At 41.0% G+C, this 15,619-nt stretch overlaps 2 protein-coding genes across 4 annotated transcripts in view; one reads left to right on the top strand and one right to left on the bottom strand.

The window, feature by feature from the left end:
- Window positions 1-49: 49 nt before the first annotated feature.
- LOC112933162 (diazepam-binding inhibitor-like 5) lies at window positions 50-1,993 on the top strand. Its single transcript, XM_026016266.2, has one exon. It carries the CDS (start codon window positions 645-647, stop codon window positions 906-908), a length of 264 nt encoding a protein of 87 aa, XP_025872051.1. The 5' UTR covers window positions 50-644; the 3' UTR covers window positions 909-1,993.
- Window positions 1,994-5,013: 3,020 nt separating this feature from the next.
- Window positions 5,014-15,619, bottom strand: part of GLOD4 (glyoxalase domain containing 4) — a 21,603-nt gene continuing 10,997 nt past the window's right edge. For 2 of the 3 annotated variants that reach the window (XM_026016083.2, XM_072747918.1), the window contains exons 5-9: window positions 14,055-14,191; window positions 13,200-13,286; window positions 12,815-12,928; window positions 12,639-12,725; window positions 5,014-6,476 (exon numbers count right to left, since the gene is read on the bottom strand). In XM_026016083.2, the coding sequence (XP_025871868.1) occupies window positions 6,411-6,476; window positions 12,639-12,725; window positions 12,815-12,928; window positions 13,200-13,286; window positions 14,055-14,191 (491 nt within the window). In that variant the 3' untranslated portion in view covers window positions 5,014-6,410. The remainder of the gene's footprint in view (window positions 6,477-12,638; window positions 12,726-12,814; window positions 12,929-13,199; window positions 13,287-14,054; window positions 14,192-15,619) is intronic. The other variant, XM_026016085.2, reaches the window with a different exon arrangement.

Raw genomic sequence — 15,619 nt, 5'->3', positions numbered from 1 at the left:
CCCCGCCCCGCCCCGCCCCGCCCCTAAGCCGCGGTCCCCACCTTCCCCTTGGCCCGCGCCGCTGCCCTGCTTCTGCCCCGCCCAGCGCAGCCCTGGGGGATCATCCCCACGGGATCACCCCACTAGCTCCGCCTCGGCTCCGCGTTCGCTTCCATCCAGTAACCCTCGGGATCCCGCGCTTAAGGTTCACCGCACTGAACGCCCTCCCCAGGCCGCCCACTAACTAGCACAGACTGGCGGTTCTGAAAGGCCTCCTCCCCCGCACAGCGCAGCGCCACCCCAGCACACTTCCTTCTCACGGGAGGACAACATCCTTAATTTTCTGGCATCAAAGGCACCTTTGAAATGTTCCTGGTTGCCCTCCCCAGAAAATGCACTTTGCTATCCAGAGCAATAGTAGCGGAGATCCAATCCAGTGGGCCTCAGTTTCCAATCTGTACTTTATAAAAACACATTTGACTCCTGAGAAAACACATACACAAATATCCTATGTTCTTCTCACACATTACCCTGTCTTCTTTGCTCCCATTCCCTTCCTCCCAGACCTAATCACTAGCCTCCAGTGTTTCTAACTCTCCATCCTCCAGCTTCCAGTGCCAGCCATCACCCAGAAAGGACACAAGGGCTGGGCCTCAGCACCCCCAATGTGCCAAGTGGAGTTTGAGATGGCCTGTGCTGCTATCAAGCAGTTGAAGGGACCTGTGAGTGATCAGGAGAAGCTACTGGTGTACAGCTTCTACAAACAGGCCACCCAAGGCGACTGCAACATCCCTGCCCCACCTGCTACAGATGTGAAAGCCAAGGCCAAGTGGGAGGCATGGAACGAGAATAAAGGAATGTCCAAGATGGATGCCATGAGGATCTATGTTGCCAAGGTGGAAGAACTGAAGAAAAAAGATACTGGTTAAGGAGGACAGAATATCAAACACAATGAAGTAGCATGGCTCCTCCGGTAGCGAAAAGGATTTCTTAAAAGACCAACGGCTGAAACGTCCTGAAACCATAACCACCATAGCTGAGACACATCAATAAATCACTTAAACTGCAAGAGAGTGTTATTGGAAAGCTGATTAAACTCCAAGTGACCGTGAGAGTTCTGGGGAGGTGTTCAAAATATATAAAAAAGCAGTTCTCCAGGGAAGTTCCATCACAACCGGTTTTATGACCCTAAGAGTTCCCAGCTTTCCTATTCCAAGAGTATATGCAGATACTTGGCAGGAGTAGAAGGGCTGGGGGGAAGATCATGCTATGAAAACGCCCAAGATTTGAGGCTTGGCCTTTGGGGAAAGGGGAAAGAAGAGGCTGAGGCCCCTTATCTTCAGGGATTGTGTATTCACTACTAACCCAACATTACTGAGGGGAAAGGGGCTTTGTCTTTCAAAAAGCTAAAGTCAAGTCCTACCAAAAACCCCTACTAGAACACAGTTCTGATGAAGTTAATATTTTGAGGGAAGTCAAACTTTTAGTGAACTAACTGATGCATGACAACACAGCAGAGAAACACTGGAGCGTATGGTTTCAAAATCCCAGTCTCTGACAGCCTCATCGAAGGCCATGCAACCCAACTTTTCTTGGGATTAGTTCATAGTTAATACTGGTTTCTGCTTGGGGATGTCTGTGGGACAATATGTACATAAATGTAAATGAGTTTGTTTCAGAAGCTCTACAAAACCCTAGACCCATGTAAGGGCCAAAGTGCCTGTGCTCAGCTTCCACTCTTTAGTGTTGATTCTCACCGGGGCATCAATGTACTGGGATATGGAGTGCTAAATGCTATTATTAAAAACATTTCAGGGCAGCTAAACCACTGAGGGTGGCTCAGCAGTTTAGCGCTGCCTTCAGCCCAGGGCCTGATCCTGGAGACCCAGGATCGAGTCCCACATCGGGCTCCCTGCATGGAGCCTGCTTCTCCCTCTGCCTGTGTCTCTGCCTCTCTCTTTCTGTGTGTGTGTGTCTCTCATGAATAAATAAATAAAATCTTTAAAAAAAAACAAAACAAATAAAAACATTTCAGAGGAAAAGCCTTGCAGTGGCATGGGACTTCAAAAAATACTTTTCCCAAAAAACTATTTTCATAAATTGTGACATCAGGTCAGCTCCTGTTCATGAAAGGCCATTAAACTATAGAAACAACAACCATAAAGACTTCATAGGACAAAGGAAACCAAATATCACCAGATATCCTTGAGCTCTTCTGTTCACATATTTGCAGGAAGCTGCTACAGACTAAGTACATCACTTGAGAATAAAGTACCCCAGGGGACATCACAATAATTAAAGAACTCTTGTAAGTTGGGTAAGAGTCATATTGCATAATGGTGTGTCTCTTTTTTTTTTTGGTATCTCTTCTTTGGAGGATATTACAAGCATATTTTGATGCTTTTAGGGCTCTGATTCACATTAAATGTGAATTACTAGTAAAAATAATAATAGGACATCTTGCTCTGAAATAATGGTGTCAACTTAGGTGCTGTAGGTATAGTCATACCATTCTGTAAGTGATTATAAAACCTGACAAAGTAAAAATGCACCATAGGTAGAACTGCAGAAAGCAACTGTAGGATATAGTATTAAGAAATACATAGTATACACAGTATGCTGAATTTTGTGGGGAAAAGGGAGAAAATAAGTATATTTATCTGCTTAACAAGTAGGAGCCGGGGGATCCCTGGTTGGCGCAGCGGTTTGGCGCCTGCCTTTGGCCCAGGGCGCGATCCTGGAGACCCGGGATCAAATCCCACGTCGGGCTCCCGGTGCATGGAGCCTGCTTCTCCCTCTGCCTGTATCTCTGCCTCTCTCTCTCTCTCTGTGTGACTATCATAAATAAATAAAAATTAAAAAAAAAAAATTAAAAAAAAACAAGTAGGAGCCAGGGGGAATGAGATTGATAGGAGCAAGACTTTTCAAAATACACTTTTTTTAAAAAAGATTTTATTTATTTATTCATGAGAGACACACAGAGAGACAGATGCACAGACACAGGCAGAGGGAGAAGCAGGCTCCATGCAGAGAGCCTGACCTGGGACTCGATCCCAGGACTCCAGGATCACACTCCCGGCTGCAGGCGGCGCTAAACCGCTGCGCCACCGGGGCTGCCCAAAATATACCTTTTTTATATTGTTTTGATTTTTGTATTATCGACTCTATGTTACCTTATAGAAGTCTGATGCAAGAGTATTTCTTGGGGTGCCTGCATGGCTCAGTTGATTAAGTGTCTGACTCTTGGTTTTAGCTCAGGTCATGATCTCAGGGTCAAGAGATTGAGCCTCATGTTGGGCTCCATGATCAGCGTAGAGTGCGCTTAAGTTTCTCTCTCCTTTTCCCTCTGCTCCTCCTCCTGCTCACGTGCACTCCCCCCCAAAAAATTTTTTTAAAGATTTTATTTACTCATGAGACAGAGAGAGAGGCAGAAATACAGACAGAGGGAGAAGCAGGCTCTATGCGGGGAGCCTGATGTGGGACTTGACCCCAGGACCAGGATCACGCCCTGAGCCAAAGGTAAATGCTCAACCGCTGAGCCACCTAGGTGTCCCAACTCTCTTTAAAATTAAATAAAATCTAAAAAAAAAAAAAGAAAAGAGTATTTTTTTTGTTAATTATTAAGGCCACAGTAAATTTCCTATGGATTTCCCAAGGGAAAGGTAAGAAGTCTTAGCTCAAACTGAAACTTCCCATGGTGGATCAGCAGTTGAATGTCTGCCTTTGGCTCAGGGCGTGATCCCACAGTCTTGGAATCGAGTCCCGCATCAGGCTCCCTGCAGGGCGCCTGCTTCTCCCTTTGCCTATGTCTCTGCCCCTCTCCCTCTGTGTCTCTGATGAATAAATAAAATATCTAAAAAAGAAAAAACTCTCACCATAAATTTCAGTGGACATATTGAAACCCCCCTAAAAATTCTGCTAAATCACAATGGCAACTGCATGTGACATGTGAGATGGGCAGAAAGTCACATAAGGGAGCTGTGAATGTCCACAGCTTTGCTAATTTCACCAAGAGGTCAGGCAAATATGGATTTCATACTAACTTCTCAGACTAAGGTAAGGGAGCTCTTGCAACATAGCCATTCTTTCTGTATTTAAACCCAAGGAAAATCTGAATTTAAACTTAATATGCTAGAACTCAACCCCTCAAGGCAAAATACCAAAATGAATGCTCTGAAAATACAACGTTGGAGAAGCCAAAGAACTTTCCAACTTTATCTGTTTTAAAAAGCCAGCTTGGATTGTTTCTAGGCCTTTTGGCTAAGATCAAGTGTAAAAAGCCAGCTTGGGCAAAACTGTTTTATATCCTTCTTTTCTAATGGACCATACCATTCTCAGAGGTGGAAAAGTAATCATATCTGTGGTTTAAAATCACTAGCTACACCAGGGTCACATGGCTCAGTTGGTTAAGTGTGCAACTCCTGATTGCAGCTCAGGTCATGTTCTCAGGGTTGTGAGATCAAGCCCCATGTTGAGCTCAATGTCGCTGAGTATAGAGCCTACTTAAGATTCTATCTGCCACTCCCTCCCTCTTAAAAAAATAAATACAAATAAGTAAAATCACTAGCTGTACTATGCAGAGGTAAACTTTTGCATTCCTTGATAAAATGCCAAAACTGGGGCAGCCCCGGTGGCGCAGCAGTTTAGCGCCGCCTGCAGCCCAGGGTGTGATCCTGGAAACCCAGGATCAAGTCCCACATCAGGCTCCTTGCATGGAGCCTGCTTCTCCCTCTGCTTGTGTCTCTGCCTCTCTCTCTCTGTGTGTGTCTGTCATGAATAAATAAATAAAATCTTCAAAAAAATTAAATAAATAAATAGCCAAAATTGTACACTAAATGGTTGTAGGATGAACACATTCTTAAAGAATACAAATGAAAAATAGTTGGCAGTGAGACAAAAGGGGGCTTGTATCATCAAGTCAAAATGTCCCAGGTAGATAAACAGCATTAACTTCCATCATGCATAGCTGTAATTTAAGAGAGAAAAGTTTTGGTATGCTAATATACAAGTAGATAAAAAGAAATCTAGTATGTATTTAGTCATTCAGTACTTAACATAAACCATTTATTTTACTAAGACAAACTCAGAAGGCCTATGACAGCAGCCTGATATGCTGGGAAAAGCAGAGTTTCTTTGCACAAGAACAGTGTTACTGGAAATAAACATCAAGAATTACTTAATAATTTAATAGGAAATCTGAAAATTAACAAATCATGGTCTAAAGAAACATACAGAAATTTGTTACTCAAAATCCATACAATAATTTCCCCATGTATAGGAAAAAGTGAATTACTAGTCTAGAGAAGGAACATATATAACTTGGTTTGCTTTGAACTCATGACTGTTTCCCTAAGACAGAGAATTTAAGTTGAATGAAAAGTGCACGGAGCTGGAAAAGGATTTTTTTCTCTCGGTGAAGGTAAGATATGAGAAGGTGAGCTGAAACCCTGAAATTTCTTGCTCACAAAGGAGAACATCACAGATAATTTCATATTTATATTATTCTGGAACTGGTAACCTGTGTGTCAATCCTTTTCAGTCTTAGTTTCTTCCCTAAAATTTGAACCTGGCCACGATATTTTATGTTATCATTTTATTTATTTTTTAAAGATTTTATTTTTTTTGACAGAGAGCAAGTACAAGCAGGGGTAATAGTAGATGGAGAGGGGGAAGCAGCCCCTCAGCCCAGGGCCTGATCCTGGAGACCCGGGATCAAGTCCCACGTCGGGCTCCCTACATAGAGCCTGCTTCTCCATCTGCCTGTGTCTGTGCCTCTCTCTCTCTGTATCTCTCATGAATGAATAAATAAAATCTCAAAAAGAAATGGGAATTTTCATGAGGATTTTAAAAAATTATATAAAGTAGCATGAAGGCAGGCATGTAGCAACAACACATTAGATCCTTCCATCTGCTTTCTCTAGCTGCTCAAAATTTTAAAGTAAGGAATATGTGGGTTGCTAGTCAAATCTTTTTGATTCAAGGTACAAAATTTCTTTAACATTTTTCAATGTCAAGGCCTGCCAGAGGAAGGCATTAGATCAGCATACTATCATGGAACTGGAAGTATTCCTGCTCTAAGCTTATTAAAATTCCCTTCATCTCCAACCAAAGGTAATGCTCCACATAATTGCCCAAGCTAAAAAATATTTTATGACTAATCTACTAGAGTTATATATAGAATGTGCCATTCCAGCGACAGTGCAGATTACAGCAAGAATTCTCCTCTAACTGGGCTGATAATAATAGGATTTTATTTCTAAAATTTATCTTAGAGCTTTCAAAGAGTATAACACACAGATCTTTACCACCACACCCCCCCTTGCCTATACAGGAAACAACCAAGTTGTGAGAACATTTATCATGCACAGACACATCAGGCCTTGAAGGTGCTACACAGGAATCACAAATGCTGTTCCACATGATGTCTTCTGTTATCCCGAAGCCTTGGATTTATTTTGTTTAGTGAACCATTCGTCACTTTTATCTGCCGCCATTGCCTACAGAAAGAGAATTGGAATATATAGTTAAGTCTCTAAAACAGGGCAGCCCTGGTGGCCCAGCATTGTAGTGCCGCCTTCAGCCCAGGGTATGATCCTGGAGACCCGGGATCGAGTCCCATGTCAGGCTCCCTGCATGGAGCCTGCTTCTCCCTCTGCCTGTGTCTCTGCCCGTCTCTCTCTCTCTCTGTGTCTGTCATGAATAAACAAAATCTTTTTTAAAAAAAGTCTCTAAAATAAAATATACAGTTTTGTACTATCTACAGTCATTAACAATTAAAAAGTGTTCATTCAGGGGGTGCCTGGGTGGCTCAGTTGATTGAGCATCTGACTCTTGGATTCAGCTCAGGTCATGATCTCCGGATCGTGTGACTGAGCCACGCATCAGGCTCTGTGCTCAACACAGAGTCTGCTTCAGATTCTTTCTTCCACTCCCTCTAGCTCATGCTCTCACTCTCAAATAAAATCTTTAAATCCTTTGGTAAGGATATACATTCATTTATGGAGTCAAAAAGCAAGTGCAGAAATGCCTTTAAAAATACCAGCTCTCATTTGAGCTAGGTATTATGTTGGGTTCAGGGTGGTGGCAGAGACATAGTCTGAGGCTTTGAGCACATAGAATAGCTGAGGACTCAGATAAGGAGACAACTATTTTGCATGAGGTACACGCAGGCATGTGTGTCTCCTAGGGCATTTGCTTTAACAGAATCGTGAACAAAGTGCTATCAGACAGAAAGGAAACAAGTAACTAATTGGAGAAGTGGTGTAAAAAGACTCATTTGCCTCAGAAGGAAGTGCAAAGATGGTGCCTGCCACTGAAACAAAGAAAAGTATACATATTTTTTATTTAGAAGCAGTGAAGGTGAAAGCAGCTGCCCCAGGCAGTGGGTCTCAGAGATGGGACAAGACACTGTTGCACTGCATTTATATCAAATCTCAGTACAGACTTTCTATTTTGATGAAAATAAAAATAGTTTTGAAAATCAAAGTATGCAAAATAAGAGAAAAACAACAATGCTGCAGAAGTTTCTGTCTCTAAGGAGCCATAAAAAATGAAGGGAACAACAAACACTGGTGCAGAGAGTCCAAGAAAGCTTCTGAGTCTTAAAGGATGAGCTAAATAAAGAAGGAAAGAGACCTTTAGGTGGAGGCAAGAAGACAGATCTTGGTTAATACATATGGCTCACTGAGCCTGGAATAGGAGGGAGGAAGGAGGGCAGCACAGAATATCAAAGAGCAGGAAGGGCTGGGCAGGTCCCATGCTCTGTCAGAGTTTAGAATGTATCTTGGAGACAATAGGAGCTCTGAGAAGATAAACAGTTTTTGAAATGACTGGATTTGTGCTTCAGAAAGCTGATGTTGGCAGGAGGGGTGGCTGCAGGGTGAGAGGAGGTTTCTGCACTATGACAGGTGATGATGAGGGCCCTTTCCAAAGGAAAGTACAGAGAGAAGAGATTTCAGAGGTAGAACTCACACTTCTTGGTGACTAACTGGGGTGAGGAGAAACAATGTTCAAAAATTGCTTTGTAAACCCAAAATTATTCCATAATCAAAAGCAGAGTAAATGTTAAAAGTGAAAGCAGTTCTACTCCTAGGTATTTACCAAAGAGAAATGAAACATGCTTATAAGATTTACTCAAGAATGTTCATAGCAGTCTTCCTTATGATAAATAAAAATGTTACATTAAATTGCTCTACCTTTTGAAATTCAGCCCAGGGTTTATCTAGGTGAAGAGGTTTCATTTGCTTAAACACTAGTGGACAGAGAAACCACTAAACATGAAAGAAGTTGATAAATTGAACTTAAACTTTTTTCTGCTCTTCAAAAGACTCTGGGTAAGAAAATAAATTAGCAAGCCATAGACTGGGAAAAGTACTTGCATTTGTAGATATTTAACAAATGACTCACATCCAGAATTCTAATCAATCAACAAGATAAATAACCAAATGTTTATACAATGGATTTGAATGGGACTTAAAAATAAGCAAATATTTAAATAAAGAATATTCCAGGAGGATAAAATCATGTGAGCAAAGACACGTAGTATGAAAGTGTGAAAATACATTCATACTTAGAGATTACAGACTAGAGTGGCTAAAATGTAAAATAGATCAGAGGTGTGTCTTCCAACTAGTTTGTCATGAAACTCAATGGATCATATAAATTGTTCTGTATTGATACAGCCCAATTATATTAAAGCTAATTTAAAAATACATAGGGAAAACCAACTATTAATCATTTTTAGATAATCAGGGAAATTTTTTTTTAATCAGGGAAATTTAAATAAAAACTGGATTTTAAGGGCAGCCCCGGTGGCGCAGCAGTTTGGCGCCGCCTGCAGCCTGGGGTATGATCCTGGAGACTCGGGATTGAGTCCTACATCAGGCTCCCTGCATGGAGCCTGCTTCTCCCTCTGTCTGTGTCTCTGCCTCTCTCTCTCTGTGTCTATGAATAAATAAGTAAAATCTTAAAAACAAAACAAAACTGGATTTTAAGTAACATTAAGGATACACTGGTGATTTTTTTAAGTGTGATAATATCAATATGGCACATAAGAAAATTCCTTGATTTTTATTTCTTTTAAATAATTTAAAAATGTATAAAATACTGGGGTACCTGGGTGGCTCAGCATTGGTCAAGTGGCTGCCTTCAGCTCAGGTCATGATTTCAGGGTCCTAGGATTGAGCCCTGCAAGCCCTATGTTGGGCTCTCTTCTCAGCAGGGATTCTGTTTCTCCCTCTCCCTCTGCCCCTCCTTCCCTGATTCATGCTCTCACTTGCGTGCTCTCTCTCTCAAATAAATAAATAAAATCTTTTTTTTAAAAGATTTTATTTATTTATGCATGAGAGACATAGAGAGAGAGAGAGAGAGAGAGAGAGAGAGGCAGAGACACAGGCAGAAGCAAGCTCCATGCAGGGAGCCAGACATGGGACTTGATCCTGGGTCTTCAGGATCATACCCTGGGCTGAAGGTGGCGCTAAACCGCTGAGCCACCAGGGCTGCCCAATAAATAAAATCTTTTAAAAAATTAAAATGTTTAAAATACTTAAGTATTTAGGGTTGAAATAACGCAATGAAAACATTTGCCTTAGAATTCCCTAGCAAAAAAAATAAAATAAGAAGTCGGGTGGTAAGGAATAATAAAAAATTTTGGCAGTGTTGATTAGTTATAGTCACATAGAGATTTGTTGTGCTTGTGTATTTCTAGAATTTTTAATTGCTATATGTTGAAAATAAAAATCTATGGAAAGAAATGGACAAAAGACTTCAACATATAAATCACAAAGGAAGTTATGCCAACGGTTAATAAGCATACTCAAAAGTGCTAAATATCAGTAGTATCAGGGAAATGAAAATTGAAACTACAATGAGAAACCATTTTACATGTTCTAGGATAGCTAAAACAAAAACCCAGAAAAATACAAATGCTGATGAGGACATGGAACAGCTGGAACTCTGAGACAGACATATACATGGCTGACAGAAATGTAAAGTGGTTCAATCATTTTGGACAATTGTTTGGCAGTTTCTCATAAATAATGTGACAAATCAGTACAGTACTTGCCTCTGGGAGGCAGGGGTGGGATTGCTGGAAATGGGCATGGGAGAACTTTCTACAATGATGAAAATGCTCTATTTTTGAACTGCAGTTGTATGAGAATATTTTAACTGTCAAAACTCATCAAAGGGAACACTAAATTTCTGTTCATTTATATTCCATGTATATTTTACCTCAATAACAACAAAAAATACTTATTTGGAGCATAGGAAGGAGTACGAACTAGAAATTAGGAAGTCAGACAATGGATGATGGTTGCAATTCAGAGGAGAGACAACTAGTCATAGGTAACTTCTACTCAGAGAAGAGGAAAAATGTGGAGAATAAAAGATAGCTGGAGTGAGGCTGTGGGGGAAATTATTTTGGAATGAGACAGAAAAAGGTGCTTGTGTCTGAGGAGAAGCTGTCAGAGAGATATGAAGATGGCATGAGGGATCCCTGGGTGGCGCAGCGGTTTGGCGCCTGCCTTTGGCCCAGGGCGCGATCCTGGAGACCCGGGATCGAGTCCCACGTCGGGCTCCCGGTGCATGGAGCCTGCTTCTCCCTCTACCTGTGTCTCTGCCTCTCTCTCTCTCTGTGTGACTATCATAAATAAATAAAAAATTTAAAAAAAAAAAAAAAAAAAAAAAAAAAAAAAGATGGCATGATCTCTAAGACCAAAGGAGAAAAGAGCTTGAAGGAAGAAACTGGTCAGTGATATGAAAAAGCAGGAAGGAAAAAGTCTAACAAATGTGCCAACTGAAAGGCTGTCTGAGATTCTATTTTATGATAAAATTTATTAACGCTTTATTTTCTGTTTCCTGCTTTAGTTAATCAAATGTCTGTTATGATGTCAGCAGTTTGCCACACTCTATACATCATACAACCATCCTATGAGGTTTATGATCCTATTTTCTCAAGTTTTCAGGTAAGAAAATTGAAGTTTAAATGCACCTGGTTGGGGGGATCCCTGGGTGGCTTAGCGGTTTGGTGCCTGCCTTTGGCCCAGGGTGCAATCCTGGAGTCCCGTGATCGAGTCCCGCGTCAGGCTCCTGGCATGGAGCCTGCTTCTCCCTCCTCCTGTGTCTCTGTCTCTCTCTCTCTATGTCTATCATAAATAAATAAATAAATGAAGGCACCTGGTTGGGATGCCTGGGTGGCTCAGTGGTTAATTGCTTGCCTTCGGCCCAGAGTGTGATCCTGGAGTCCTAGGATCGAGTTCCGCATCAGGCTCCCTGCATGGAGCCTGCCTCTCTCACTACCTGTGTGTCTCATGAATAAATAAATAGAAATCTTAAAAAATAAATAAATAAAATAAAGGCACCTGGTTGGGTCAGTTGGTAGAACATGTAACTCTTGACTTTGGGGTCGTAAGTTCAAACCCCATGTTGGGCATAAGGATTACTTAAAACAAGACAAAAATACCCCCAAACTGAAGTTCAGAGAAGTTAATTACTTACACAAATAATAAGTGAAGAACTAGGACAGACTGATTCATTTCTTTAATCATCAACAGAGCATTCACTAAGTTTCTACTACACACCAAGTATGTACTAGAAGCTGGAATACAACGGTGGCTTTGGATGCTGAGAAAAGACTGAGTTTGATGAGTATAAAAAAGTAGTTGCTGGGGCTGCCTGGGTGGCTCAGTGGTTGAGTCTTTGCCTTCGGCCCAGGGCATGATCCTGGTCCCGGGATCAAGTCCCACATCGGGCTCCCTGCATAGAGCCTGCTTCTCCCTCTGCCTATGTCTCTGCCTCTCTCTCTGTGTGTCTCTCATATATAATTAAAATCTTAAAGAAGAAAGAAAAGTAGTTGCTGGATGTGCCAAGATGGAAGTCACTGATGACATCAACAGGAGCATTTCCCTGAGTGAAGGAAGCCAGTGCAGAACACAATGAAATATGAATGGAATGTAAGAAGAAGAAACACAGTATAAGCAGATTTTTTAAAGGAATATGGAGAAGGGATATGGGGCAAAAGATTTTTAAAAGATGGGAGACATGAAAGCTTGTTTGAATGCTAGCAAGAACACTTCGTTAGAGAAGAAGGGAATTCTGCCACTGTGGACTGGAAACGAGAGGACCAAAAGAGCTAAAGGAGCAAGGGAGGGTATCCAGGCCTTTCCCCTTACTGAGCAGAACCATGATGCATAGAGCAGGAGTGGTTCCCCAGGGAGCGTGAACAAGTTTAAACGCACAAATGCTGCACCCAACTAAGAGTCAGATGGGTGCTAGGGCACCTGACTGGCTCAGTTGGTAAAGCGCTCAACTCTTGCTGTTGGGGAAGTGAGTTCGAGCCCCACATTGGGTGTAGATTAGTTTTAAAAAAATGAAATGTTTTAGGGGCACCTGGCTGGCTCAGTCAGTAGAGCATGTGACTCTTGATCTCAGGGTTGTGGCTCTGAGCCCCATGTTGGGTATATAGAGGGTATTTATAAATAAAAGCTTAAAAAGAGAGAGGGAGAGTCATATAGGTGCAATGTAGACACATTCTTGACTCAATAGTCACCTTATCAACAATAGAACACAGCACTGGATCCTGTTGCTTTAGCACTTTCCCCACACACTTAACACTACCCCCTGTGGGCCTATGGGGATACAAAGTCAGAAATGAGACTCACATCATCCAACAATCTGCTTCCCTCTGGATCCATCTTAGAAAGTTCTCGAAATGCTTCATCCCCTACAAAGCAAATTTCATGTCCATCCTACATCAACAAAGAGAAAAGAAGCTTGGCAAAAAGACACCTTGAAAAAACCCCTGGGGCAGCCCATCCCTTTCCTGGGTAATACTTACAGGGTCAGCCAGAATGATCACTTGTACTGTTGCTTTCCCTGGGGTATCCAGACTCACCAGGGGAGTCAGAATCTTCTGGTTTTCCCTTTTCATCAAGGCTTCTAAGTCTGGTAACTAGAGAAAAACAAAGAGGCAAAGTGAGCAAGGGGTCACAAAGCACTCCCACACTGTGGTTCTCATCAGCCCTAGGGGAGGAGTATCAGATTAACCAGAGAGAACCCAGGCACCATTTGTTTGATTTTATTATCTCAGCTGCTCTCGAGACAACTGTTGAACTTGATACCAAAGCCACAATCAGAACAAACCTAAAGGGAGGATGAGATTATTAGCTGGTTCAACTAGCTAATCACAGAGCTTACATAAAAGATTCAGGAACACACATTACCTCTTTTTGGGGGCAAGAAAAGGCAATTCTTCCAAAAGCTGCTGCATGATCAACTGTACCCTTAATACCCTGTAGCTCCAGCTTACACTGAAAAGAAATAAGAAAGTGGGTCTCTTTTGGGGGGACAGGTTATGTGGTTAAAAAAAAAATCCAAACAGTACTAATAAAGTAAAAACTAACTCTCCCTTCTATTCTCTGCCAGAGGCTTCCTGTGTGTCCTCCTAGGCAAGTGGCATGGATAGATCTTTTTTTTCCATCCAAACAGTAGCATAATTTACGCACTATTCTGTCCCTTGTTTTTATCCAATGTTACTCCATCAGCACATAAAGATGTGCTTCCTTTTTGATAGCTGCACAGTAATCCATTCTATGGATTAACCATAAATTATTGAACTATTCCTCTAATGCAGAGGAGGACATTGAGGTTATTTCTTATCTTTGCTATTATAATGCTGCAACAGATAACCTTGTACACATTTCCTTGCTCACATGAATAGTGAGTATATCTGTGAAATTCCTAGAAGTAGATCTGCTAGGTCAGAGTACAAGGACTAAATCATGTTCAAATGCTAGGTTATTTTTTAAAAAGACAAAAATAGAACATTGTTACAATATTAAATCTTGTCTCCATCTCTCCTGACTCAGCAGTTCCACTTCTGAAAGGATATATCCCCAAGTATAAACAAAGGTAGTTATCAGGGTGATGAGGTTATCAGCAATTTTTATTTTCTTCTTTCTGTTTATCTGTGTAATTTTTGAACCATTGTGGAAAAAACTCTGCAAATAACCTTCATGTTAACCTCATTTATAAAGCAAACTCAAGGTAACAGATTACTTCTCTCCAAGATCACTCACTTGGTTATCAGCATAGCCCAGCAAAACCCTTTGCTTCTCTTCATCTTTTTCATAAATTTTCATTCCCAGTAGATTAGACCAGTAGTTCAAGGACTTCTGAAGATCAGACACTGCTAGAGTTACTTTTAATACAGGATCTGGAGAGTAATGGAACGGACAAATCAGTGCAATGGAATAGAATAGAAAGACTGTATCAGGCTCGAGTATATATAAGAATTTAGTTTATGATAAGAAAAGGATTTTAAGTCAGTATGAAAGGGCACATTATTCAATAAGTGGCACAAAGATAACTGGCTTGCCATTTACTGAGAAAAAATTATACCTTTAAATGGCAAAATATAGTTCTGGTAGGTTAAAGAATGAAAAATTTTTTAAAGATTTTATTTGTTTATTCGTGAGAGACAGAGAGAAAGAGGCAGAGACACAGGCAGACGGAGAAGCAGGCTCCATGAAGGGAGCCCGACGCGGGACTCGATCCTAGGTCTCCAGGATCATGCCCTGGGCCGAAGGCGATGTTAAACCTCTGAGCCATGGGGGCTGCTCAAGAATGAAATTTAAAGAATGAAACCATGAAAATACTAAAACCAGGTCATTATTGCTGCAATTTTGGGATAGAGAAAGATTTTCTTTTTAAATTACCATCCAAGAGTAAATGATAAAGTAGGAAGCATTTTTGCAACACATATGACAAAAAGCCCTTAATATTTAAATCATCTTTAAACATTACTAAGAAAAAGATGAACATCCTAGAAAAATAGGTAAAAAGCACAAAGCATTAATCCACAAAAGAATGAACTGGAGGGCCCCCCGGGTGGCTCAGCAGTTGTGCCTCTGCCTTCGGCCAGGGTGTGATCCTGGAGACCCAGGATCAAGACCCGGGATCAAGACCCGGGATCGAGTCCCACATCAGGCTCCCTGCATGGAGCCTGCTTCTCCCTCTACCTGTGTCTCTGCTTCTCTCTCTCTCACATGAATGAATAAATTAAAATCTTAAAAAAAAAAAAAGAATAAACTGGAATGGTCAATGAACATACAAAAACGTTCAACCTCACAAATAATCAAAGAAATCAGAATTAAAACAAAAATTTTGTTATCTCATTGGCGAATAATTTTGAAAGTATTAACTGTGATAAGGCAGCAGAAAAAAATCACATTCATATAATACTGGCAGAGTGTAAATTAATACACTTCTAGGCAACAATTTGACAGAACATACCCAAAACCTAAAAATTGTAAACTGCTCTTCAAAGAGCAATCCTATTAGCACCAATTAAAGAACTAATGTAGATGTATGAAGGGCTTTCAGCACAAAGCATTCTTTATGGTGTTGCTCATAAAAATGAAACCCTAGGGACAACATAAATATCCAACAACAAACAACTATTTAACCTTCCCACCATGTAATACAATGGAATCGTTACAATGGAGCATATGATAGATATATACATAAATTTCTTTCCTTAAATGATTGGAAAGATACACTTTAAAATGTTAACAGTGATTATCTGGCTATGTGGGTACTGTTTTCTTCCTTTTTCTTTACTTACCTATCTAGGAAAAAAATC

Source organism: Vulpes vulpes, chromosome 2 (assembly GCF_048418805.1).
Source record: "Vulpes vulpes isolate BD-2025 chromosome 2, VulVul3, whole genome shotgun sequence".
NCBI lineage: Eukaryota > Metazoa > Chordata > Mammalia > Carnivora > Canidae > Vulpes > Vulpes vulpes.
Note: the sequence above shows the minus strand (reverse complement) of the source record. Positions and strands in the feature narration are given on the sequence as shown.

Coding starts and splice junctions, on each gene's coding strand:
- LOC112933162 (XM_026016266.2), top strand. CDS start 645: ATGTGCCAAGTGGAGTTTGAGATGGCCTGTGCTGCTATCAAGCAGTTG.